The sequence below is a fragment of the Zalophus californianus genome, chromosome 5 (assembly GCF_009762305.2).
Source record: "Zalophus californianus isolate mZalCal1 chromosome 5, mZalCal1.pri.v2, whole genome shotgun sequence".
Taxonomy (NCBI): domain Eukaryota; kingdom Metazoa; phylum Chordata; class Mammalia; order Carnivora; family Otariidae; genus Zalophus; species Zalophus californianus.
Genome location: NC_045599.1, coordinates 60,789,724 through 60,813,575, shown reverse-complemented (window position 1 = coordinate 60,813,575; position 23,852 = coordinate 60,789,724). Strand labels below are relative to the sequence as shown.

The 23,852-nt window shown below is 34.7% G+C and overlaps 1 protein-coding gene and 1 long non-coding RNA gene across 5 annotated transcripts in view; one reads left to right on the top strand and one right to left on the bottom strand.

Moving 5' to 3' along the window:
* The window catches only part of LOC113928664, a 67,389-nt gene that overhangs the window by 23,773 nt on the left and 19,764 nt on the right, over positions 1 to 23,852 (top strand). For both annotated transcript variants that reach the window (XR_003521917.1, XR_003521918.2), the window contains one exon: positions 3,993 to 4,084. This is a non-coding gene — a long non-coding RNA (uncharacterized LOC113928664). The remainder of the gene's footprint in view (positions 1 to 3,992; positions 4,085 to 23,852) is intronic.
* ZFYVE16 (zinc finger FYVE-type containing 16) overlaps positions 1 to 23,852 on the bottom strand; it is a 51,849-nt gene that overhangs the window by 15,992 nt on the left and 12,005 nt on the right. For all 3 annotated transcript variants that reach the window (XM_027604519.2, XM_027604518.2, XM_027604520.2), the window contains 12 exons: positions 21,832 to 21,940; positions 18,921 to 21,175; positions 17,920 to 18,016; positions 14,352 to 14,513; positions 12,124 to 12,266; positions 9,780 to 10,155; positions 8,407 to 8,529; positions 7,556 to 7,711; positions 6,781 to 7,005; positions 3,039 to 3,121; positions 2,170 to 2,274; positions 1,438 to 1,585 (listed from right to left, as the gene is read on the bottom strand). In XM_027604519.2, the coding sequence (XP_027460320.2) occupies positions 1,438 to 1,585; positions 2,170 to 2,274; positions 3,039 to 3,121; positions 6,781 to 7,005; positions 7,556 to 7,711; positions 8,407 to 8,529; positions 9,780 to 10,155; positions 12,124 to 12,266; positions 14,352 to 14,513; positions 17,920 to 18,016; positions 18,921 to 21,175; positions 21,832 to 21,901 (3,943 nt within the window). In that variant the 5' untranslated portion in view covers positions 21,902 to 21,940. The remainder of the gene's footprint in view (positions 1 to 1,437; positions 1,586 to 2,169; positions 2,275 to 3,038; positions 3,122 to 6,780; positions 7,006 to 7,555; positions 7,712 to 8,406; positions 8,530 to 9,779; positions 10,156 to 12,123; positions 12,267 to 14,351; positions 14,514 to 17,919; positions 18,017 to 18,920; positions 21,176 to 21,831; positions 21,941 to 23,852) is intronic.

Here is a 23,852-nt window from a genome sequence, read left to right as displayed (position 1 = left end):
ACGGGAAATCGAATATCCACCACTGATAAGAGCATAAATCAGAGCAATCTCTATGGAAGACAACTTAATAATTACCTATTAAAATTATAAATATATATATCCTTTGACACACCAATTCCATAACCAGGAATTGCACATATACAAGGTTATTCACAGTACATTTTTATAAATAACCAAGAATTGGTAACAACTATACCCATTAATGAGACAATTAAATGATGTACACATATAAAGTGAAAAGTTATGGAGAATGCAAAAGTTCTTTTTATACTAACAGAATCATCTCTAAGGTGTGTTAAAAGAAAAAGCAATGTGCACAATGGAACACGTTATGACTTGTTTAAAAAAGTGGAAGAAATTTGCTACAAATTAAAAAAATTAAAATGCAAATTAAAAAGCGGAAGAAAGATGTGTGTGTGTGTGTGTTTGCTTAAATATATATGTAGGCAAAAATGTTTCTGAAAGGATATATAAGAAACTGGTAACACTGGTTTGGTTGCCTGTGGGGAAGAGAAGAGGGTAGCCTTGGGGTCAAGGGAGGAAAGGAAATTTCTCACTGTAGATACCTATACCTTTAAAATTTTATAACACATATACCTATTCAACAAATATTAAATAGTTGTTACATTTTAATAACAAAAGTATTAATGACATATTAAATAAAAAATACAAAAGTGTAAATATCCAATATAAAACCATCTATTTAATAGATATATATTAATATAAGAAGAAAATATATTAAAATGTCCACAATGGCCATATCTTGGCACTTTATTTTCTTTTACTACTTTTTAAAACATATTTTCTAAACTTAATAAGTATATATTATCTTTATAATCAGAGGCTAATTTTATTAGCAGCCAGAATGTCAAACTATTTTAAATGTTATTTTAAAATGTACTAATTTTATGAAATACTCACTTCCACTTAACTTTCAATTTGTTAGGCCCTCTACTGCAAGGATGTGGCAATCACAGTAGTCACTGAGGCCATTCAGCCAGAACTGAGAGTAATGTTACTCACATAGGCTACTCCACCATCTTTACCATTTCTATATCCCCAGCCACTTACAGTTTTATAAATCATTCTTCATCCTTATCCAGACTGTACTCCCCTAAGAGGAGTTGGAGCAGAGAGCAAACAAGAGTGACAAACACCTCATTCCAGAGAGAAATTACTGAAAATAAGATTCACACCATATAGGATAAATTAAACCTGAAGATATCAAAATAAAGTGTTCCAAGTCCTTAAACCTAATGTAGCCCAAGAAAAAAACACAAATTAGAAGCAATTTTTAATCTGCGTCGCTAAAATTTTAAATCAAATTGTATTATTACCATCAATTCAGCAAATAAGTAAAATATATACATTTCCCCTTTGAAAGGAATTCCATTTATTGAGGTGTTTTATAGGTCAATACTAGGAACCAACACTTACCTTTTCTAGGATGGCCAGTGGCACTGTTGGCCTGTGTTTGATAAATGCCATCATTTTGTATACAGACTAGGTGAGAATCTGCTTCAGTACTAAAACTAGCTCCAATGCTAATCACATGCTCATTAGAAGAATTTATAACCTTCATTACCTGGAAAAAACACTCATTTAGAAACACTACTAACATGTTATGTCTTTATTAGTTACAGTCATTCAAAGGGCCACAATTCTGACCAGCTTCATAATTATCAAGCTTTGGTCTGGACAACTCCCTGAGAATGTAATGGAAACAAATGTTTTAAGATAAAATCACCTCAATTTATAGATAAAACAGTAAAGAAAAAAGTTTTTAAAAACATTAAACAAATCCTTTATTAGAAAACAAATCTAAGACGAACCATTAGAGACAATGGACTCTGAAAAACAAACTGATGGTTCTAGAGGGGAGGGGGTGGGGGGATGGGTTAGCCTGGTGATGGGTATTAAAGAGGGCACATTCTGCGTGGAGCACTGGGTGTTATGCACAAACAATGAATCATGGAACACATCAAAAACTAATGATGTAATGTATGGTGATTAACATAAAAATAAAAATTTTAAAAAAATCTAAAATTTCAAAAATATTTTTGCCATTATGTATTAGACAGTCCGATTCAAAACAAATTTAACATATTTTTATAGAAATCTAATGTTCAATAATTATCTTCAAAATCTGCATGAAGAAATTAAACTTACATCATTGTATTTTTTCCGAGGTATTTTTATGCAGCTCTTCCCCATTTCCATATGAATCAACAGCTGATCTATATTATGCAAGGTATACTGGTAATTTCGAAGGTCCTACATATAAAATAATGACATTTCCATAAACCTTAAACTATCCATGAGCATTTTACCCATTCATTAAATCCTTTTTTAAGAGTATCCACCATTTTAAGACTTGTGATACATAACTATCAAAATGCCATCCAGAAAGCAGTACCAACTGAAAAAAACCAACTAATCCTTCCAACTATTCCACAACAGTAATAAAGAATATCATTCTCAGGAAGAATTCTGTAGTATTTGGGGGTGATCTCCTCTTTCTAATTACAGATCTTCCAAAATAGGTCTTCAAAGTAAACATGTATAAATAAAAGTCAGTCCACTGAAATACTTTTCTATGGTTACAGATAAAACAATTATAGAAAAAAGAGGTGGAAGGGAACCTGAGATTATCTAATCCAATTCTTCCTATTACAAATGAGGAAACCTGGGCCACAATTTGCTCAAAATCACCAAACTGATGGACTTAGGATACTAACACTTTTGCTAACCCTTCAACAACTGTGTAGATCTCACATTACCTACATGTGAAAGCACTGCAGCAGAACGAATCAAAAGACAATTACAACCAGGTACAAATATATTAGGAGATGTGTTCTAAAAAGCAATTCATTAAAAACAGAGCCCATGTATGCTAAATAAATTAAGATATATAATAAATGAACTTTCATTATACCAAATATGCCAAATTAAAATAGGAAAATATACAAATATGTAAAATATGCTAAATAAAATTTTAAAATAACAATGTAAAAACACTTAATAGTTTGATTACTCACAACAAGTAAGTTCATAATAGTGTGTCCTATTTCTCCAAAAAGAGGTTTTCGGCCTCTAATACTCGTTAGAGGAGCAGGATATGCTATACATAAGAAAGGAAAACTGGTTACTTTCAATAAAAACCCAAAAAAGTCTTGAATTTATTACTTTTTTTTAAAAGATTTTATTTATTTATTTGACAGAGAGACAGCGAGAGAAGGAACACAAGCAGGGGGAGTGGGAGAGGGAGAAGCAGGCTTCCCGCTGAGCAGGGAGCCCGATGTTGGGCTCGATCCCAGGACCCTGGGATCATGACCTGAGCGGAAGGCAGAAGCTTAACGACTGAGCCACCCAGGTGCCCCACTGAATTTATTACTTTTAACTCTCATTTCTCAAACATCATGGATATATACCACCCAATCAGTTCTTTGGGGAAAGTGAGAGAAACATTAACGCATAGTGTGTATCTACTGGACGCTACACTGAACTGAGAACTTTATATACACTATATCTTATTTAAGCCCTAAAACAACCCAGTGAGGCAAATATGTCTACTCCTACTTTACTAATGGGAAAGTAGAGACATGGAAATTAACAAACTTGCTTATGGTAGGTAACTAAGTTAATAACCAGTGAGACAGATGTGAAATTTAGGCTTGCTTGATTCCAGAGCATTTCATATTTTCATTATACATGTTGTTTCCACAAAAGGATAATGACAGGAAAATTATAGTAACTGGATAAAACCCTATAAAGTTCTGATAATTTAAGACTTTTTAAAGAGAAATATGAAGAACTCAAGATTTTTAAGGCATGTATAATTAATGTTCAATTGTGGGAATTTATAGACTGTAGTAAACTTTTACAGTTCTTGGGTCAGCCTAATAAAAGGGGCACACAGAGTCAGAAAAGTCAGTGCAGAGAAATAGAAGGAACATGGAGTCTATCACCTAACTACTTTTCTCTTTCTTTAGGGCACAATAAATATTATTCAACGAAAAGGAAAAGGTATTTGGTTGGCAATGCAGCAGGGCTTCTGGAAGAAAAGGAAGGTGAAAAAAGGAAGGTAAGACATTTCTATAATGATAAAGAGCAGAAAACTTTTTAACCTTCAGTTCTCAGCCTAGGTCATTAAGCAAACAAACCGCTCTCATACCTTTATACCAATATATGTCCTTAAAATTCTAAGAAAACACATTACCTGACATCTATTTTTAAATTTAAGTCAGAGTAACTCACATCTTTGTTATTACTGACATATTTTTTAGTGTTTTGTTTTTTAAAGATTATTTACTTATTTGAGAGAGAGAGCGCGAGCAGCAGGGAGGAGCAGAGGGAGAGGCAGACTCCCCACTGAGCAAGGAGCCTGACATGGGGCTTGATTCCAGGACCCCGAGATCACAACCAGAGCCAAAGTCAGATGCTTAACAGACAGAGCCACCCAGGCGCCCCTATTTTTTAGTTTTTAAAAGGAAAACCATGTTATTTAGAGGACAGAGGGTGCAAACTGGAAAAAAACATAGGACATTTGTGGTAAAAGACATTAAAATGATATGATTAAGATAAATGATGCCTTTTTACTCCATCTGTTATGAATGAGGGAATATCCTTTACAACTTGATTGAGGTAATTTTATTTGAAACAGTACTTTCAAAAGGTTATGACTTAGAAAGACATTCCATCAGTTATAAAGGACCTCATAAGTCCTCTAAGGCAACAGTGAATAGTATTCCAAATAGTCTCAATGTAAGTGTAGATAATCCCCATTTGAAAGTTACTAATTTCAGACCATTATTTTCAGTCTTTAATCTTGGGACTCTAACTTTTGCCATTAAATCTTCCATACATCCATTATCTCTAACAAACACATATACACACACACATCACATTTCCAAGTTCATATCTAGAGGCATGGGCACCAATAACATCAAAATGTCAGTATATCTAAAATCCAGCAGTATACAGTGAACTCAAAAAATAGCTAAGACTAATTAATTTCTATGTACAGGTTTCCTCCCATCCAAAAGTTTGCTTTATACCACTTTGCTTTTACAAAAACCTGTTAGTACCTGTTTTAACTGACTGAAAGGAATATGAAACAGATTTTTGTGTTTATGAAATGGTACTTGTTGGGGCGTCTGGGTGGTGCAGTCGGTTGAGCATTCGGCTCTTGGTTTTGGCTCAGGTCATGATCTCATGGGTCGTGAGGTGGAGTCCCACATCTGACTCCACGCTCAGTGCTAGTCTGCTTGTGTTCTTCTCTCCCTCTGCCCCTCGCCTCCTCAAATAAATAAATAAATTCTTACAACAACAAAAAAGAAATGGTAATGGTTTCTTTGCTTTATGCCATTTTGGCTTACAAAAGGTTTCATAGGAATGTTCTACTTTCAGATAGTGGGAAAAACCTGTATAACTGGTGATTTTTATCTTCATCATTACTGAACACCTATCATAACTTCGCAGCTCCAACCCCTGTGATCTTTTAAGAAGTCCCACAAGTAGCTCCATGATTTTCCTTCTTTGTGTGTGAGAAAAACAGTTGTGGTATCTAGAACTGATACTGACCAAAATACTGGCCAAACGTATAAACTGTATGTTCCATAATGACTTAAGATCACATATTGACCTAACTTTCCATAAAATAGCATTTAAATATTTATAGCAGAGACAAAGTATCAGGCTGAATGGATGAAACACTTGATGCAAAATAAACTTTCATAAGCTCTGTAGTTTACACAGTAAAAAAACCTGCGATGAAATTTAAATTTTGATACTTTTTAACAACAGCATCACCGTTGGGCTGTGATGGTGTTGTGTAATGGTGGGCTGCCTGGGTGGCTCCGTTGGTTAAGCGTCCCGACTCTTGGTTTCAGCTCAGATCATGATCTCAGGGTTGTGAAATCAAGGCCCACCCTGGGCTCCATGCTTAGCAGGGAGTCTGCTTAAGATTCTCTCTCCCCCTCTGCCCCTCCCCTAGCTCCCATACATTCCTCCCTCCTCTCTAAAATAAACAAATCTTAAAAAAAAAAAAAAATCGTTAATGGTAAAGACCTCTCCCGCAAAATCAAAGAACTTAATAAATCTGCCAAAGAGAGAGATTTATATCTCTTTCACTGAATTTGTCCATTTTGAAATATTTTATGTTTTATAAATCCCCTCCATTTAATTTTCCTCCAAGAAAATACCTATTTAATTATATTAGAATCAAATGCCTGAAACTTCATTAGATATACTTTACATGGTATAAATAAATAATTTCTTGAAAAAAGTCAAGGATAAAGGGTGGGAATTCAAAAATTTTAATGCTAAAAATGATTTCAACTTAGAAATAACCATATACATAAACTGGGGCCATTATTTCACAATCCTTCATGTTTCGCTTTGTAATATACACAAATTCAGAGGGGAAATCATTTACCTTCTTAAAATATAGGAAACATAACAAAATGAACTCCCTACAGTACATGCTTTTAAGAAAACTCTTCAATGTTTTCTGTATTTTGTTCTGAGAGTTAAAAAAAATTTTTTTAAGGTAAGTTAATATAATTATGAATATCTAGAAACTTCATGACATACCAAGGTTGTCTAGACAACTCATTTAGTAGTAGAGGAGGGTTGTCTTGGAATTTTAAAAGTATATCAAAACAAAAGTAGTCCCCTCAAATCCATTAAAAAATTGATTTTAATGATATCCCTGAAATTCTTATTTTACATTTATTATATTTGAACCTATGTGATTTAACTTCTTATTCTAAAACTTACCTTTATATTCTGCACCCAATCTCAACATTAAGCGCATAGGAAAAACCTTTGCCCAGGGAATCTCTAGCTTCTGAATAAGAATTCCACAAAGAAAAGGATTACTTGGTAATAGGAGATCATCAAGTTTCTGAAAAGTAGGTGTAATAAACAGAAATCCTCCATGATCCTTACTACTGAGAAAACTCTCAGTAAAAGTAATATTGTCCAAGTTTTCTATGTATTTTCCTGGAAATAAAGTAAAAGACCTTAAGTTGTTTTAAAAGGCATTCTGAGTTTGAATGTTGCAGTATAAACTTTCTTAAATAACAGCAATGTGGATTTTTTTTCTTATTTCCACATCTGAAGAAGCATCTATTGAATAATCTGTGTGCACAAAGCTCAGTTAATCCTGGAAGTTGGGAATTGTGAACAAAAATTTGAAAATGTTTCTAACCATAGGCGGTTTTACATTTTTCTCTTTACTGCATGACCATGTGAAAATTCATCATGTCTCCCCAATCTACAGATAAGTATATAGACACGTGTAAAAAAAAAAAAATTAAGAAGACAAATATATTTCCATTTTTAAAATTAAAAAAAATCCTGTATAAAGACACTAATGACATAAAATGCTAGATTTAAGGAGACTGAAAATGATGACTAAGATCTTTTAAGAAATCATCAATCTCTTCACAAAATAAATCTTTAGTACAGTTAGCATAGCCAAAAGCATAAATGCCTTTAATTAATTTATCCATTCCCCCCAGTTGGAACAATTCAAAATAAAATGCTATACCTTTTAGAGCATCCTTATAGATGGTGATAAATAGTTTGAAGATGTCCTTTGGAATAGTATCTTCATTTGGCAAACATAATAACAGAATAATAATTTCTGCCTGTCCCAAGCCATGAAGTCCATTGGTTGAGAAGTACCAGTATTTGTCTGAGGAATCTTAAGTGATAAAAGCATACAACTATAAATGTCAACTTCTGTTAACCAAAGAAACTAATATAGTCGTCTTGGTATGAAGCACAACTTTTCAAATTCCTTGTTTCCCCAAAGTTCTTCTCACAAAAAAACTTTAAACTGAATTGTATAAGATTAATGTAAAAAAGAGAAAGGATGAAAGGCTATCTTACGGAGTCAATTAATAAATAACTAAAAATAAAATAAATAAAATTAAAAGATGCACTATTATGCTGAAATGTAGTGAGTAAGAATCAAGTTTTTGTCAGAGAATGAAAGCTGAGAGAGTCAATGATGAGTACTGAGGATTATTTACTTCCTTACTTTTAATTAGGTCACATGTCACTTACTTTAAAACTGTCTTTATTGCTACTAAATCAAGAATCTTGCTTAATTAACAAGTTTCAATTTATCTAAAAGCTATATGAAATACAGTCAATTGTATTATGAGCATCAGGTACAGCTAGGAGCCCACATCCTTAACCTAGGACTGAATGCAGGACACTAGTAAAAATCTTTAAGGTTTGAAGTCCCACTCAGTGTAAGTCTGCAAAATCTATATATGTGGCTGACAAATCAGCATCCAATGCTGCTTACTTTTCATGATTGCCAGTCAAAATTTAATTAATTTCAGAAATCCTATACACCAATTAGGCAAAGAAAGATCAATCATTACTTACAAAATACTAACTTGACATTCACCAGTAGATTAGCATTTAGGACAAATGTAACAGGACGAAAACTTTTGCCTTCAAGAAGCAAAATGATCTGCTCATGAGATGGGTGTTCCTCTACTACAGGCACTAAATCATGAAAGTAACATATTAGTTAGAATATGACTTCCTGTTAAATATGCTTGCAATAAAAAAATTTATAAATCCACCAATGGCTTTATCAAATTTAATAACAAAAGCAAATCTATTTCATAAAAATCAGTAAATACCCTAGACAACTATTATATACTAGTTTTTACTTTTCTACTTAAAGATATTAACACTGTAATACATATAAATCCTGATATATTAAATTATATATATAGTACATATACAAATACGTTGATTAAATAGCATATTTATACAATTTTAGCCCCTGTACAATTTTAAAACAAACATTTTTGCAGAGTGGATTCCAGACTGCCAGCCACTCCAATTATAAATTCTGAAATTTACAACTCTTAAAGTAGTCTAGACTCAGGCTGTACATACTGCTTGCTGCCATATGCCCTATGTCACCAACCAAGTGTAAAAAAGGATCTTGACAATCAACGGGAAAATATGTATGGCATGCGAAGTACAGAGCTTAAGGTATTTCTGCCATTATAGCTAGGTTCATGAAATAGCTCCCAGTGACAGAACAGAGATCCTAAACTTCATTCCCCTATATTATCATGCACAGAACACAATCATTTCAGGTTGCAGGATGCAGCATAATGCCTGGGGTGACAAGGATGTATCTATCCTTAGGGAACTACTCTGAGGTGGGAGCTAGCCACAGAATCTCCAGCTTGGAAAGGACCTTAGAGATCAAATAGGTTCTCATCTTTTACATAGGAAACTGAAGCCCAGAGAGATTAAATAACATGCTTCAAGTCATAGGTGTATTAAGTAGCAGATGAGAAACTAAAATTCCTAGGTTTGCTGTCCAATCCAATACTCTCTTCTTTAGGCACTTTGCACCTTTAAAATGGTATGGAGGGGGGAGGCTGAGAAAAAAATGATAGAGTTAAAACTCTAACACAATGGGAGTATTTTCAGGATTAAAAGTGTATGAGTTTCCCTGTCAAATTAAACGTTTTCCTCATTCTAAATTAGGGACTCAAGATGAGATAAATGAGTCATATTCATTCAACTCAAAAGTTCAGATATTTTTAGAATTTGGTTTCACATAACAAGACTTTTTGTAAACTAAAGATACCAAGCTATAGTTCATATTTCAATCAAATTGTCTCAGCTTAAAAAAAAAATGCATTTCATACATCACAAAATTCACCAGTACATTCTTTCAAAAAACAAAGAAAACCTTCTTTTTAAAATTTAAATAACTATTATCCTACCTGATCCCTTTTCTCCAGATGCAACCAGAAGAGGGGGCAAACTGTCCTCATCATTAGGTAGAAGACTAATCTTACTGCAAACATTCTTGTCAATACCACACAGTAACCTATAATCTGAAGTACTAGCAACAGGTAAATTGCTGTGAACTAAGACATCAGTAGGACTAGATGGTCCCTCAACTTCTGCAAAAACATCATCATTTAGTGTAAAAGAACAAGAAGTAGGTAACCCCTCAGTTCCTGTGTTTATAGGTAGTTTTTCCACAGATGGAACCTGAGAAATAGGACTCCGAATTATCTCATTTCTTGTAATATCTCCTATCTCACTGTTTGCTTTCTCCACTGTAGAATGGGCATGATCCACTGTGTTTACTGTCTGTAAAATATGGAATTAAAAAAAAAAACCAAAACCATCAGTTCATATTCTCTATTCAACTGTGAAATGTTGATCTCTATAGCCAAAGATACCTTTTTAATAATAAATAAAACCAAAATGGGCTCAGAAACTCTTCAAAAGCCAAATATGCCAAGAAACAGTACCATTTTACTCCTTTAAATTCAGAAGAGTAAGGTTTAGCTTTACCGTATCATATACTTGGGTAGGTATTAATGACTTTAATTTTATAGACTAGAAAAAGGAGGCAAGGAGAACTTCAGTAACCTGTACCATATCACACAGTAAGCAAACTTAGTTTAACCAAACTCTCCTGACAACAGCCCAAAAGCCTTGAGTGGGGAAAGGTAGCAAGGGACAGATCAGAGGGAAGGCAGGAAGGAGAATGGTTAGGAAGCTGAGTGGCAGGTGTATTCCTCAATAGTAACCACTAATAAACACTTCAAACCAGCTTCAATAAAGCCCCTTTCTTTTTAAATTGGCCAAACCTGAGTTAGTATTAAATGAGAAGCATTTATGAACTCAGGTAAAACTTATTAGGCTGTTTAGAACTTTCATTTTGTTAAAATATCAATTGAGGGTAGGTGCTTGTGGTAATTAGGGCTATTTGTAAATTCTAGCTCATGAACCCTGACAAACAGCATACATTTATATGGTATGTGAAACAGAGCAGGATACTTCTGATCTTGTCTAATATATACACACAGGATAAACCAGGTAACTGGCACTATTGAGTAGATGCTCAATAAGTATCTGTTTACTGAATAAAAGCATTCCTATTAAATATATGAATACTAGCTTCTATGAATATTTTGCTACTTTACAATGAAAGTTCTTAGTTGGCTGGAATTCTGTATTATGTATCTTTTATTTAACACCTAGCACATTTGTGTAACTGCAAACATAAATAACATTGTCCGATACTTTGCTGGATGTTTGGAAATCATTAAACAAATATTAGTCTAAATTAAATTACTAAATCTCAGTTCTATTTCCCTATACCAGGGGTTCTTAAAATGTGGGTCAGGGTTCTCTGAGGTCCCCAAGACCCTTGCAGGGAGTCAGTGAGGTCCTAGGATTTTCTTCATATAATTTAACCAAAAACAACATATCATAACAGACTGAGTATAGAAGCAGATGTGAGAATTTGTCTTTTATTAAGCCAGACATCAAAGAATTTTGCAAAAATGTAAAACAGTGTTATTCCTCTCACTAAACTTTGTTTTAAAATATCTCATAAAAATATTATTTCTATTACTACAAATTTTTAAATTAATTTTAAATTTTTTCCACAATTTTAATTAAATAAATTTACTTATTTTATTTTTTTTAAGATTTTATTTATTTCTCAAATTGAGAGAGAGAGAGAACACATGAGCAGGGAGAGTAGCAGGCAGGGGGAGAAGCAGGCTCCCTGCTGAGCAAGAAACCCGATACAGGACTTGATCCCAGGACCCTGGGATCATGACCCGAGCTGAAGGCAGACACTTAACCGACTGAGCCACCCAGGCATCCCAAATTTATTTATTTTTAAAGTAGGCTCATGCCCAGCATGGAGCCCAATGTGGGCCTTGAACTCATGACCCTGAGATTAAGACCTGAGCTGAGATCAAGACTTGGACACTCAACCGACTAAGCCACCTAGGCGCCCCACACAATTTTAATTTTAATACAGTAATTATCACTAGGTATAACCCACATAATCTATAGTTCTTTGAAGTTCTCAGTAACTTCTAAGAGCATAAAGGGGTCCTGAGACCAGTAAGTTTAAGAATCATTACCTTAAACTGACATTAAAAAAGATAAAATCTAAAATATATTCACTACATCATGTTTGTCATTTTAGGAAGCTCACAGCATTTTAAAAAAAAGTACTCTAATAATCACACTATGAAATATATTTAAAATAAAATGTTATTAAATTAAGAAGTCATTCTTTAGATTCCTTACCAAGGGCATATCAGGTAAGAGAGGACTCATGTCTTCAGAACATCTTTTATTTCCAGATGATAATTTTGCTGTATCTGCAACTTCACCATTGGGCAGTATACCATCTGCAAACCATACTCTCTTCTGTTCTTTGGAGCATAATCCTAGAATCAGTTTAAAAAGTAAAGCACTTGAATTTGGTATATTGCAATGATTTAATACTAAATCAAGTGGGAAATGTTTTCAAAACCTTTTTGCTATCCACTGGCAAGACCTGCCTTCTCAGGGCTGCAAAGGCCTAGAGAAGTGGCCTTTTGTGATTCATCTAGCTGGAATGGAAGTCTTTTCCTAATTTATACAAAGGCAGGAGTAACCCTAGGAATCATATACTCAGAAAAAGAGTGGACAGGAGAGGTTATATCTTTAAGACAGTGGGGGCAAATTTAAAGCCTGTATTACTTAGTAGTGAGTGAAGAATGAATAAATTTAAAGACTGACGCACAAGGTGGAAAAATGTAGACCGGAGCATGACAGATAAGCAAAGAAAAACAGGGAAAGAACAGAAAGAAGTATAAAAAGTCTAAAAAAGGAAACAGGATCACTGTGCATCAGAGGTCATTTTCTTAAAATTCTTTACTTAAAATAGGTCATTTCTTATTTTTAATGTACTTAATAAGAGAAGCATAATATTTTTATTCTTATAATGTGGATATTGAATTTTATTAATATTTTCCTCCCAAATTTGGAGGAAATAACTAGATATCAGCATAAATATTTATTTTCTTTTGTTACAAAGCATCCACAGAGGAAGGTTATGAAAATAGCTGTCAGATGGCTTTATGACAATATAAAAATCAAAGGATCAACATCTACCTTCCAGAACATAATATAAAATTGGAATTACATACCATTTTTGCAGTATGGGTAGACATACTAAATAAGGTATCCATATATTTACAACACTTTCATAATTTAGTAATTTAGGATGTCAATATAAGAGAACATGTAAATATTTTTAAAGCATATTTATTCATTTTAGAGCTGTAACATACAACCATATATGCTGATCTCCTTATCTAGGTTATAATGACAAATAGAAAATAGCTATATTAAGAGATAAACTGAATCCAAAGTAATTATCAGAAGTATCTGAATTTGTTTTTAGCTGACATTTACAGTGATTTTCTAGCAAGTTAGAGACTAATATTTTGTATTTAAAAATGTACACAGGCTTGGGGCACCTGGGTGGCTCAGTCACTTAAGCAGCCAACTCTTGGTTTTGGCTCAGGTCATAATCTCGGGTTCCTGAGATCGAGCCCACTTTGGGCTCCACACTCAGCAGGGCATCTGCTTCAGGATTCTCTCTCTCCCTCTGCCCCAGCCCCTGCTTGCTCACTCTCTCACTCTCTAAAATAAATAAATCTTAAAAAAAAAAAAATGTACACAGGCTTTACTCAAGGTCCTAAACTACAACAGATTATAAAAAAGAACAGAGAATCCAAAAATTTGTAAATAGATTTTAAAAAACATTTATTGTGGTAAAATGTACATTTAAAAACAGATTTTTAAAGAAAGGGAGATATGCCAGTTATTTACCTATTGTCTCTCAAACCCAAGCCCACCCTTCCATAAGGTGCTCTTTGATGCCAGGCTGCAGTCTGGGAAGTGCAACTCCCAGACCCCCTTGCTGGTTGGCTCTGGTCACGTTCTGCCGGTAGCATTGGTGGGAGACTGGAAGGTGGGAAGAGAAAGAATTGTGTTTCTCGTTCCTGCCAGGATCCTTGCAGCAGCAGTACCACCGGATATAGGTGCATGCCCTGTGATTTGCAGTACTCCGACCATCAAGCCTGGAATACTCCTTCATTCACTGAACACCAATCCTATGAAGCCCCCTGATGGTTCCAGCATTTGCTATTTGGTATTCTCCCAGAAATCACAACACCAGTCACACCCTGAATCCCAGGTCTGAGAACCAAACACTTCTTAGTACTCCTGAACTGAGTTCTAGAATACTGCCTTTCACCTTTCATTACTCCAACCCTAGGAACAATGGTTGCTTCCTGTAGTTAGTAATCTCTGAGTCACTTGAGCATGCCCCTTTTGCTCTTCCTTCTAACACACATATACCAGTTCCCTGTACCGAATTCCTCTGATATCTAGTCTCTCTCTCCTCACTAAACCTTATCAAACTAGAAATTCCATTAAAAAATTATCTTTAGTCTAAGACACAGCATTTTTTTTCTAGTTACCTTCAACATTTGGTTGTTTAAGTGCTGAGATCGGTAAAGTTGTAGGTGAAGGTATACTGGATGTTTGAGTCTCCTGAAGAGGCTGCATTGTGGCACTTTCATCAGAATGATTAGATTTAAGATTAGAACCAGTTGGACTCATCATCCTTTCAAATGCCTGAGCTAGAAAGGGGAACAAATATTAAAATATTAAAATACTTTTGAACTTCAAAGTAAATTATTATAAATTATCTATTTTTCAAGTTGTGAGGAGAAAGAAATCAATGGGTAAGCAAGAAAGAGATGTGGCACTTGGCAAAGATAATGTCCTTACTCCAGTTGGCAGCACTCTACTTCAATATAAGCTACCAATTAGTTATTTCAATATTATATTTGGCATATGTTTATCTACTAAAGAAAATATGACTTTATTTAATATGACTGTCTCTGTTTTTATCCTTGTACCCCTATAGTATATTTTCAACACAGTTCAGGGTGATTCCTTTAAGACATAAATCCTATCACATCATTCCTCTGTTTAAAATCTTTTAATGGCTTCCCAAGTGGAGTGAAGATTTCAGTTTTTACAGTGGTTCACAAAACCCTACATAGTCTATAGCCCTACCTCCTCTGCCTTCCTACTTAGCTCTCTCTCTGACCTCATCTCTCACTACTATCCCACTTGTTCATTATGATCCAGCCATCCAGGCTTCCTGGTTCTTCAACAAGTCAAGCAAGCACTCTCCTAGTGTAGACTTTGCTCTTACTGTTCTCTCCACTTGGACTGTTCTTCCTATAAATACTCACATAGCTTTATTCTCTCACTTCCAAGTCTCTGCCCACATGTCAGATTATCATAAAGCCTAACTCTACCTACCATTAAAAAATACTACCTCTTGGGGCACCTGGGTGGCTCAGTCAATTAAGCATCTGCCTTCAGCTCAGGTCATGACCCCAGGGTCCTGAGATGGAGCCTCATATCAGGCTCCCTGCTCGGCGGGAGGCCTGCTCCTCCCTCTCCCACTCCCCCTGCTTGTGTTCCTGCTCTCACTATCTCTGTCAAATAAATAAATAAAATCTTTAAAAAAAAAATACTACCTCTTGCCACCAATCTGTTACTATCTATCCCTCTTACACTCTCTTACTTTAATTTAGGATATTATCACCATCTGATATTCTCTTCGCTTACTGTCCACCTCTGCCCACATTCCTAAGCTCCATGAAATAATAAACTCCATGAGAACAGGAGTGTATTCTCTTCACAACTGGAGCTCCAAAATGCAAAAAACTGCTTGAATATTGCTGAATGATGTTTCATCCAAATGACATGGAACAGCACTGGTAGCTCTCCCCTCATTTCTCCAAACCAATCTACTCTAAATGTCGCCACTGCTAAAGTAATCCTCCTTAAGTGCCACTGAATGATAGCACTCTCATGAAATGGCTTCAACTCACCAAATAAAATCCATATATCTTACTCCAGGTTTTGAGTAATGTCCAACTTGCCCCAAATCTACCTAATGGCACTCACATGCAGGCTTCCCTGAAACTTACACAGTCTCAGCACAACTTCCTCATTATCTATAATCTCTAATTAAACTATTTTTTTTAATCCTTCATGGAATTTGTCTTACAACCCTTGTGCCATCTTTCTCATCTTATTTAATAACATTATTTTATTTTTTTTTTGAGATTTTACTTATTTATTTGACAGAGAGAGACACAGCGAGAGAGGGAACACAAGCAGGGGGAGTGGGAGAGGGAGAAGCAGGCTTCCTGCTGAGCAGGGAGCCAAATGTGGGGCTCAATCCCAGGACTCTGGGATCATGACCCGAGCCGAAGGCAGACGCTTAACGACTGAGCCACCCAGGCGCCCCTAATAACATTATTTTAAATGATCACTTCTACCATCTTCAACCCTAAGGCTGATATTAAAATAACTTGTATTTGTTTTTTTGTGGTATATAAATTAGTGTTAAACAGAACCATAAGTGCAGAGCACCTGGGTGGCTCAGATGGTTAAGTGTCTGCCTTCGGCTCAGGTCATGATCCCAGGGTCCTGGGATCGAGTCCCGCATCAGGCTCCCTGCTCCTTGGGAGCCTGCTTCTTCCTCTGCCTCTCTCTCTCTCTCTCTCTGTCTCTCATGAATAAAAAAAAAAAAAAAAGTTTTATAAAAAAAACAGAACCATAAGTGCAAATACCTGCTATATCATAACACTATAAATAAAACAGATAACTAGATCACCATATTCATTTCAAGGTATTTTCTTTGATAAACCAAAGCATGATCTCAACATCCTATTGAGTCTCTTTAATGACTGTATCTTCTCCTCTCCTGGAACCTTACCATCAAAATGTTTTAATGTTCACCCAAAAATCTGACCTGTTAACTCAAATGTTTCAGATCTTCATGGCTATTTATTTTTCAAGTGGGGAGAGAGGATTATTATGGGAACTTGCTCTCATATTTCTGAATTCCAGCAGGTTGTCTTGCTAACAGCTCCAGCAGGCTTCTAGGCTACTGAAATAGCACAGGAAAAAACAAAACAACTATAGAGTCTTAAACTAACCTCTTCATAAACAATGGTGGTAAGATGGAAATATAAAAAGTTTACACTCTATTATCTTCCAGAGCAGAGGTCAACAGCAGAGAGAAAAGCAGCTTACCTCAGGCTAATAGACTCACATCAGAGCTTTTTGGAGAATTGCTGAAAAAAGTTATCTTCATTCAAAAGAGAAAAACAAATTATTATCAGGTATTTATTCTCCTGGCTAACAGGAAGCAATACCTGAGCTAGTATACAGGTCGAGTATTGAAAAGTCCCAAGTACTATTTGCTGGGAATTAAACTGTGAACAAATCTTTGGGAAAATGCCAAGAAGTACTCAAAAGAGCAAATGTGTATTTGAGGGGAAAAAAAAAACACACAATACAATGCACATACACACACACACTCTGTGAGAACACAAATAAGACCACCAAGATAATTGCTGATAATGGTAGTAGCTAAGCTAGGGAGCCAGAAACAATGGGAAATACATACAAACAAAATTCTAAAATTGAGAAGGGAAAAAAATATATGAGACAAAAATGTGCCAATACTGTGACAGTCCTACGAACTTATCTATAAAATCATAAATATTATTACCTTATTTTGTATTCCCATCTTAGGGTGTATTTTCCAAAAAGGTGGGAACTATTATCTTGCCTTATGCTATTAATTTATAACACTGAATTCTACTTATTGTTAAGTATTCTATAAATGTTTAGATTAGGATGATAAAGATGACAATGATGATGACAAAACAAATAGGCAGATGAAATGCAGCATTTAGGGACTTGGTACCTGTTAAAAGTTAATGAACTGCCACTCCAGAAACTGAATGCTTCCTTTCCAGACTGGTAGTATTAATTGTGAGAGTAGAACAAAAAGAAGAGAAACCAAGCCGTGGGATGTCCCACCTAAGCCAGATAAGTCAACACTAGGTCCTCGCCTTAAGAAAATAAAGAAGTTTATCTTTGTCACAATCCAATTGTTTTTAAGATATATTCAATTACTGGAAGAAAATATGTCAGGTTAATACTCACCTTTACTAATAGTCTCAAAGCAGACTACACATACTCTTGCTTCCTTTTCTAGATATTGCAGTTTATACTTCCTATTACAACAGACACCACAAAATACCTATAAAGAATAAAATATCAAATTTGGTTTTGTGTCAAGCACATTTATACCTATGGAAGGCAGGGGGAGAGGAGCCAAAAATCTAATTAACCAAACACCATTTTTCTGATTATATAAATAATTTTTCTAATCATTATAATCACAGGCAGTTATTAAAATGACTCTATCTGTTTTACTTCAATGAGGTTTCTGCAATTTAAAATCATATCTCTGACAAGGAGAATTCCTCTAAATCAATTCTGCTAATTGGAAAAGAACAAAAATTTTCTTTAATGAATAGGTTTATAATTAAAAAGTTTTCTGTGGTCCTTTATTTAAAACTTTTAAAAGCAGAATGTTATTATTTTTCTAAAAGAGAAGAGGGCTGATCTGAGACCAACATAATACTAAAAATTGCTGAATAAAAAATGCAATGTTATTTCTCTAGGCAACCCTTAGAGTTTATAGACAAGGCAGTCAGAATGCAAACAAGGTCAGCTTCAGCATTCTGAACCTTGTGGCAGCCAATTTGCTTCCCACTCCCCAATGTTTCCTTAGATATAGACTATAACACTAACTGCAGAGTGGTCTTGAAATTAATTCAATGATACAGGGGTATATTACTGAATTTGGGACATCTCATGTGTTAATGTTAGAGGGATAAAGACATATTCTTAGATTTCACAAAAACTAGTAATTAGCATTCCTCATTTCCCAGTACATCATACTCATGACAAGGTGACATTTATTCACCCTCAAGCAATCTATAAAATGACAGTGCCTTATATATTTCCATGTAAGTGAAAAATGATTTTAAACTATCCAAAACTTTTAATTATCTATTCATCAGATTTTCTGTCACATTAAATTTCACTTTCACTTAAAATGTCTCGAAAGAATAAAAGACAAAGATTTTTAAACTTACTTTCCCACATGCTCGGCAGTGGTGTCGCCGTTTCGTAAAAGTAAATTTGACTTGGCAGTTCATACAGTTTGGAGCTTCTGAATCAGGAACCCAAGTAGGTTGTTTCTGGCCCAAAACCAGGCCTTCTTTGCAAGTGTTTACAGGTACAGATTCTTCATTCACAGTTACAAAAGTGGATCCACCTTCAAAATTACTTTCTATATCAATGTAATTAGAGTTGAAGCTAACCTGAGGATCTATTGTAGAATCGGTAGTACAAGTGGTTGGAACAATCGTATTTGCTATGCTGGGCTCACTTTCAGGCATATTTGGAACATCTGGTTTATTTGGTTCCTTTGAACCCCTTGGTCTTGATGGAATGCTAAACAACTGCTTTGGTCTGGCCCCTCCAACATGAACAGACTGATTGTTAATATCAGAGACTGATAATTCATTCGTAATCTCAGATTTACTGTTAGATAACCCTTGTTCAACTGGAATTGTACTTTCTTCCCCTAAAGAAAGGTCACCATTTTCTGTTGCATTCTGTTTATCAACTGTTTCACAAATCATATTAATGCCAGGACTTTCTCCAGTAGCACCTGTTTCAGCATTGAAATACATATTATTGATGCTCCCATCATCTAGGCCTTTCGTGTCTATCTGATTCATTTGAGATTTTGAGTCATTTACACTTTCTTCAAACGATTTTATGTTACTAGTCTGAAGATACTGTTCAGTCAGAAAGGCATCAAGTTCAGCATCACTAATTAGTGCACCACTTTTCATGCCCTCATCAATATTAAAGTAATCTAAGTCTTGCCCATCAATATCATTGCTTGAAAAAGAGAGACCTTCACAATGATCAGGAAACACTGGGGCATTAGCACCAGAAAGCTCCATCTGAGATTCTGTAGCTATAGAAGAGTTTGTGTTACCAGGATGATCCAAAGACTCAACTCTGATTACCATTTGGTTGGACTCTACCTTTCTATTTCCAACCTGTTCAATTATGTTTTTACATTTTTCTTGTTTCAAAAGATCAGTCTCCTCCCATGGTTCCCCACCCAGAATAACGCTCTTCTGTATTTCTTCATGTGCTGGCACTGCATCTTGTATATTATCTATATGTTCATTCTGTGGTAAACAATCACCATGCACTTTACTTTCAATTAATGATCCACACAAAGACCCAGGTACTGGAAGACAGGTCAGTGAGGAGTACATCTCTTCACCTGAAACATGTGGATTTGGAGAGGAATCTTGAATTACATCTTGATTATCTTTAAGATCTACATCTCTTGAGCCTTCTTTTGCAGTTTGTTTTATAACTATAGCAGTTCTATCTTCCTGAAAGGAAAAGTCAGGTAATTTGAAACTTTCATCTTTTGCATTTGAATTATTTAAGTATAAATCTTCATTTTTTGGAAAACTGCAAGGCAAAGCACTTGTGTGGTCTCCTTCTTCTAAACATTCTGTGGCAGCTATGACTGCCACATCTACTTCCTCTTTTACCAAACATTTATCGGCTTTCAGTAACTCACATGGCTGGTCCTTGTGTTGTAGGCTTTCTTTGGCATCAAACATTTCGGAACTTTGTTGAGTCAAAGCAGATGGCATGTTAAAATCAACAACTGGTTCTAACTGATTAGAGATCTTTTTATCCTTTAAATTCTCTTTTACACTGTAATTACATGAATCTGAAGGTGTTGTATCTACTTTTATAACCAATTCTTCAACTCCACTAATTTCTCTGTTTTGTAATTCAGAGTTGACATCATTCTGTTCCTCTCTGACAGTATTATTACCACGGTCTGTTGAAGAAGCACAAAGAGTTTCTGACACTGAAGATAAATCCAATCCAATCAAAGAATCTGCCCTAGACTTAAAATCACCTGGCAATAACTGTTTAATATCTTCTTCACTATTAGTTACATGAACTAAGTTACCCATGTCGCTTATCAGATCACAGACAGGTTTACTACATCGTCCCATATAGAGAGGCTGGATTTCATGTGAAGTGCCACCATCCAAAGAAGAAAGGAGATCAAGTCCTGTTACATTTTTTTCATTTTGTATGGAAGTTAGTTCCTCAAGCATTTTGTTCAGGGAAATCTGATTTGTTTCACAGCATGCTTCTGATGAGGCACAACAATTAATGCACTGTTGATCCTTTGGTAGCAGTGAAGTCAGTTGTGAGGAAGCCAACTCTGAAGAAACTGAACAGTGGTTAGAATCAAATGTTTTTTGCTCATCCTGGAGATAATCCTGTTCATCTAGTTAAAATAGAGATATAATGTTATTCAGGAAGCCAAAGCAAAATTATCACAAATATGTTTTTTAAGACTCCTAAACTAACTAAACTTTTGTTTAGATCAGAAATAGGCTACTCTCTTACAAAATGATAACCTCCAAAAGTATTTTTATTTAGATTTAAACTACTTAGGGTTTTTACTTTTCAGTGTAGATGTTACAATGTGATAGAAATTCCACCTAAAATAACTCAGTTGCATTATAAAAACCAGACTGAGGAGGAGCTGAAAAACAATATAACTTCTTGGGTCTCTCTCTCTCTAGTTTCCTCGTCTTCATTATCAGCTGATAATGAAACGTCTCTCATATTAATGAAATACCAATTTATGTAAAGTTTTCAAGTTGCTTTTAGCTGGCTCATGTTCATTTTAAAGGTCTTTCTTTTAGTTAAATTTGTATCTGTAGAGAAAACTTCTAGTTTCCTTACTTCTATTTCTGGCTATTGGTTCTATTCAGTATAAGAATAGACTAGTATATTATAATGAAATGTGAACTTACACAATATAACCATGTGACCAAAACTGAAACTAAATTTTGCTAAGAGTACTCTATATCTGGGATAACTGAATCACAGACACTTAAAAATTCCATTAGTAGCAAAAATTAAAAACCAACAAACCTGGATTCTGTTCAAAATCATCAAGGAGTTTGTCCAAGTCACTGACTGCTGCTTTAAAATAACTGTCCATCCTACTTGTAGACTTATTCAGAGTTTAATCCTTATATGCCTAGAAAATAAAAAGTTATGATAGTTCATTTAATTCTCTAACATATAAATATAATGCCATCTACTGAATACCAAGAAACATAGTCAGGAAAAAGACACAAATAAATTGCCTTGAGGAATCTACAATTTAGTTGGGGAAACTGCCTCCTTATATACAAAATGACATGAAAACCAACTCTAACAACATTACATACATACATACACTACTGTAAATTTTAAGACTTATCTAAGTAACTCATGTTACTTAAGTTACATAAGACAAAGAAGAATTCATAATTGAAAGCTAAAAAAAGTTGTAAGTACCATATACCAAATATAAATATATAATACAATAATATAAAATATACTACATACAAGTAAAAATACTTCATACAAACACTTGTGGGATTCAGCAGAAGTGGTACTTCAAATGCTTAGAGCTTTAGATGCTTATATTCAGAACAGAAGATTAAAGACTAATAAGCTGAGAGCAGGAGTTAAAGAAATAGAAAATGAACATACAAGAGAGGTACAAAAAGGTTAGTTTTATGAATAAAGTAGATAAACCTCTGATCTGTCTCAAGAACTCCACAAATGAGCCTGAGACTCCTTAAAGGAATCTATCGGTAACTAAAGGGATAAAATCAAAAGGACAGAGGAGCCTAGTTGAAGGGGGGGCTCCTACTGTCTTAAATGGGACAACCAAACATCAAATGAATGAAGGCTGCAAAGGACTGAACACAAATCAAATAGATAAAAAACCAAGAGATCATAATGATACTAAAAACAAAAACACCACCACTCATTAGAGGGCTGCCAGGGCACAAACTCGTTACTCTGAAAGTTGATACGTTGAGGGAAAAGAGCCAATAATTTATCCTCCCCTTTATTTACAAAATGTACTTTAGAATAATAAAGTAGCTGCTGAGGGAAAGTTTTTTTAGATAAGAATTCCAATTAATAAACACAGATGGATTATTAAAATTTTTTATTATTAAAATTTTATTAATTATCTCTTGGAAATTCTTAATGCAATTAACAGACTAGGCAATGGTTATCAATATATTCTAAAAGTGTTAGATGAAAGGTTGGAGGGTAACTTTATAATGGTGGGAACAGGCAAACACATCTGACTTCCACTGATCAATTTCACCATTAATATATGTGGAAGAACCAAACATTATGTGCCTGGTGTAGAAGATACAACATCACATATAATGTATTCCTGCCCAGAAAAACTGAACCTGAATCTAATCAAGCTTTTAGAACTGCATATTTACAGGAAATTCAGGCATAGAGGGACAAGTTAGGTGATATCAAAACAAAGCAACCAGCTAAACCCAGAAAGTGGAACACTCTACAGCAATGTTCCTCACACTGTCTTTAGTGAAAGATCTTTAAAAAAAAAAATTTCCAATCTGTTCCATACTGTTACTTTTGTAAAACACAAACACAAATTTTGCAATATATACATACAAACAAAAAGATATACATTACGAAGCATATCTGAACAGTTGCCTGGGGTGAGGAATAGAGTAGGAAGTGAGGAATAAAAAACAATGAACAAATGAGAGGGTTTTACAAGATAGTTGCCATGAACTGAAAACACTTGAGGTCCAGAAAAAAAACAAGGATACTTTAAAGATGAGTTAAACAGATTAGACACAGCTAAGAAAGAACTGAATGAACTGGAAAACCTAACTGAAGAAATAACCTAAAATGCAGCCCAGAGAGACAGGAAAGAGGAAAATATAACAGGTTAAGAGACATGGATGGCAGAAATCATCCAACATGAGAATGGAGTCACATACAGAAGATAGAGAGCATGAAACAAGTTTGCTTGAAAAGATAATGCTAGGAATTTTTCTAGAATTGATGAAAAACACAACAAATACAGGTAATTCATTATACCAAGCAATTTAAATGAGAAATTC